General features: G+C 39.4%; 1 protein-coding gene across 1 annotated transcript; it reads left to right on the top strand.

Moving 5' to 3' along the window:
• Nucleotides 1–377: 377 nt before the first annotated feature.
• LOC121940606 (sodium- and chloride-dependent glycine transporter 1-like) lies at nucleotides 378–2,917 on the top strand (the record flags this gene model as incomplete). The annotated part of the gene is made up of 4 exons (XM_042483334.1): nucleotides 378–512; nucleotides 608–707; nucleotides 1,781–1,881; nucleotides 2,747–2,917. Coding segments are annotated over 4 exons (507 nt in total), but the record flags the coding sequence as incomplete, so codon positions are not given.
• Between the last annotated feature and the right edge of the window lie 1,039 nt (nucleotides 2,918–3,956).

Below are 3,956 nucleotides of genomic sequence, written 5' to 3' on the forward strand. Positions count from 1 at the left end.
AATATGTGGGAACGGCCACTTATGAGGGATTTCTGGGAGTTGATAGTCCAAGATTTCACAGAGAAATTGTGGATTAAAAACATCCTGATGATTCGCTCTGCTTTTGAAGAGTTATGTGACACAATAACACCTCTTGTAGCACCTGCTGCATCATGCCTGAGGGAGCCAGTTTCTACTGACAAGCACATAGCCATGTCATGTGACCTATAGAAGCTAAAAAGGTGTTTGCATTTTAGTTTTGTGAAATATGCCTTTTTCTAATCCCCTGAAATACCACCTCATGCAAGCGTAAAACTTTTTTTGCGAGAAATGGGAGGCTTTTTTTTATCTCGTCCACTGTTAGCGTTTAAATGTCTTGCATGTCCTTGTTCTTGTAGTTTTGTCTGCTGGAGACTCTGGTGACAGCCATTGTCGATGAAATCGGTACAGACTGGATCATCAGGAACAAGACCGTTGTCACGCTGTCGGTGGCCATTGTTGGATTTTTACTTGGAGTGCCGCTAACGACACAGGTAGGTCCTAAACACATGAGGATAATGTCTTTGAATCTGCTTGTTTTCTCTCTTTGAGGTGCAGTTTTGACTCATTCTGTGTTTTCTGTTTGCAGGCAGGAATCTATTGGTTGCTACTGATGGACAACTATGCTGCTAGCTTCTCTTTGGTCATCATCTCCTGCATCATGTGCATCTGCGTCATGTATGTTTACGGTAAGGAGGGAAAAGGACTGTTTTTTAACTGTGTGTTGCTCTATGTGAATTTATGACAAGACACGTATGTATTTTTAAAGAATAAATCATGCTTTGGCACATTCCAATACTATAAAACATATTGACAATGTAATTTGCAATTTGGGTTTTATTTCTGTTTTGGTAGTTTTCTTATTTCATATCTAGACACAATGGTTTCATAAAGAAATAGTTGCAGCATAGCTGTAAAAGAGTCAACAAAAACAAAATAGTTCTGTCACCAAAACATTAATTGTTAATTGTCTTCACAGTTTTCTATGTCAAGCAAGAATGAAATGAAAGATGGAGACAGGTGCACAGAGGAGGAAAGTTTATTAGAGAGAACAATGTCTTGAGAACCTTGTCAGCATATGGATTTAAACATTATTTATTGACATTTTAGGCTTCTCTTAAGCAAAATAATGTAAGCTTCACTGTAAACACACCGTTATATATTCAGATAAATAACCACAGATTGAATATTTCATCGTAGAAGAGAAAGAGATGCAGAATTTTCCCTACCAGTGGCAGGCTGAGCGACCAGCACACACTGCCTCCTCAGGACATGTTTTCAGTATCTGCTGCAAGACTAGAAAAACCTTTTCTCCTTTTATTTTTCCTTTTTCTTTTTGCACAAGCAACAGACAAATACACCTACAGTGGAGGATTAAGAGAGTTTTGGGGCCTTAGGCTACACTCTTTGTTGACACACATTTTGACTCTGCAGGAAACATGACACAGTATAAGTGTGTGTTGAGAGAGAACAGACAAATACACACATGCATTGACGGATAATAGATAAGTTGTCGAGGGTTCTACCCCTGCCTTGGCCCTTTGCTGTATGTCATTCTCTTCTCTCCCAACCTTTAGACACTTAGTCTGTCCTACCGATTAAAGGCCCAACTTTTAAAACAAAGATCTAGATAAGACCGCACGCTGACCCTATTATCGTCCTGTGTTTACATATTATTTGCCATTATGAAAATGTAAAAAGAGTAATCCAATTTTCATGCACACCTTTGAATCCCTGGATACCGTTTTGTTTTTGATGGCAGGCCACAGGAACTACTTTAAAGACGTGGAGATGATGCTGGGCTTCCCCCCTCCTCTCTTCTTCAAAGTCTGCTGGAGATTCATCTCCCCCGTCATTATCACTGTAAGTGAACACACGCATACAAACATGATGTGGGACCACAGTCACAGTGAGGGTGAGTGCAGCGATCTGAAGGACATTAAGGTTCTAAACTTCCCCGAGTTGATGACACATTGTGAGGGACCTGACCTACATTTGAGCAGCCATCCGCACTAATCTGTTTGGCTACTGTTGGCTTTGTTTCCAGTGTAAACCTCTAAAAGCAAATCTTTCTGACTGGGAAACGGACACATGCAGCTCCTATCAATGCTATTTCCCAAGCAGGCGTATTAGTCCACTAAGCCGCTGGGCCAACCAAGAAATTCATTGTTGTGGATTACTGGTCAGATTTCAGGCACTTTTGTTCTCTCGTTCATTTCACTACAAAGATTAATGCTCTACTCTCCAGGGCCTCCGCTCAAGCTGTGACTAAACTCACTGCCACTTGGAGCAGTCGTGATTTATAATCATAATTATCTGCAACTTTAAAATGAAAGCAAAGGTCTGTTTTGCTGCAGTCTGCAGTGTTTTCACCTGTGCTGCATTAACGCCGGTTTCTGATCTGCTGTACAGGAAGTTGTGTTTTTACAGTTTGACATTAGCAACAGCAGCCATTTGTTAGCAGCCACTAACCATTTTATTGTAATGTTGTGATCTGACTTTATGTTGTTTTTAACCTATTGTTGTGAAACTCATAAAATAGAAATTTGTGTTTATCTTTTGATTCATGTTCCCATTTTTCTATACAATATTGGATGTGTGTCACAAATATTGAAGAAAAACAACTAAATGTTATTTCTGCTTTTTTTTTTTAGTTTTTTAGCTTTTTCAAACACCTGCTCCAAATGATTAGGCCGTTACTTATTCACCCTATTTTCTGTCTGTGTAGTTCATCCTGATCTTCACAGTGATCCAGTACAAGCCCATCACCTACAATGACTACGTGTATCCTGGCTGGTCTCTGGCTATCGGTTTCTCCATGGCTCTGTCCTCAGTGATCTGCATACCAGTCTACGCCCTCTTCAAGATCTCAAGGTCCCCAGGAGCCACCTTCAGAGAGGTAAGTCACCCCCATGCACCCCTACAGCTGTTTTTCCTGATAGACTTACCTCCATTGGATTTCTTGCAATGTGTGAAATGTACCATTAGGTGACGTCCAGAGCAACGTTCAATAAAGGCATTCAACTGTGTGTACAACACCAAAAAGTAGAGGAATCATACATTATATTAGGAATTACAAAAACTTTATTGTCCACCAATGTTCAATTTTGCCTTTAGTTTGACCATAAAATATATAAAAGACATGGCCTAAAACATAAAAAGATCAAATAAAAAACTACAACAATGTCATGTCAACAAAAAATGTCATGTAAAAAGTATTAAAATACGTCTCAGTGATACACATCCAAGCAATTGGATTGCAAATATATTGCAATCATTTATTGCAAATATAATTTGCAATAAATGAATATTCATGTAGAATTATCAGGTCGTTCAAAGCACCTGCAGCAAACCCTCAGGAGCAACACCCAGTACCCCAGATATGCGTCGCAGTATCAATTATCACATTGACAGCACACGGGAAAAAAGATTTCTTGGAGATATTTCAATTTGCTGTCGGTAGTCTATAACGCCTCCCTGGGGGTAAAAGTTCTAATTCACTGTGTAAAAGATGAGAGGGGTCGTTAATAATTCTTGCAGCGTTACTTCTAGTGAGTTCGTCGTATATGCTACTTAGATGCCTTTGTGGCTTCCCTATGATTGTTTCAGACGTGGTATGTTCTGCAGTAAGCTCCTCCTCTGGATGTTCAGACTACCATACCATATGATCATGTTAAAAGATAGGATGCTTTCCACTGACTTTTGTACATGGTTTCCAGGATATTTCTACTTGCGCCAAAATTTTTGAGCTTGTGTAGCAAGAATTGTGCAAGCATTTCTTAAAAATGAAAGCAGTATTTAGCTAAAAAAGTAAGACCGCTGTCTGTGTATGTGCCGAGGTATTTAAAATCACCCACTCTCTCAACCCTTTGCCCATTGATCATGATGGCTTCATTAAATCTTTGATGTTTTAATTAATGAGCTCTTTTGTCTCATTG

The sequence above is a fragment of the Plectropomus leopardus genome, unplaced genomic scaffold, assembly GCF_008729295.1.
Source record: "Plectropomus leopardus isolate mb unplaced genomic scaffold, YSFRI_Pleo_2.0 unplaced_scaffold9098, whole genome shotgun sequence".
Taxonomy (NCBI): Eukaryota; Metazoa; Chordata; class Actinopteri; order Perciformes; family Serranidae; genus Plectropomus; species Plectropomus leopardus.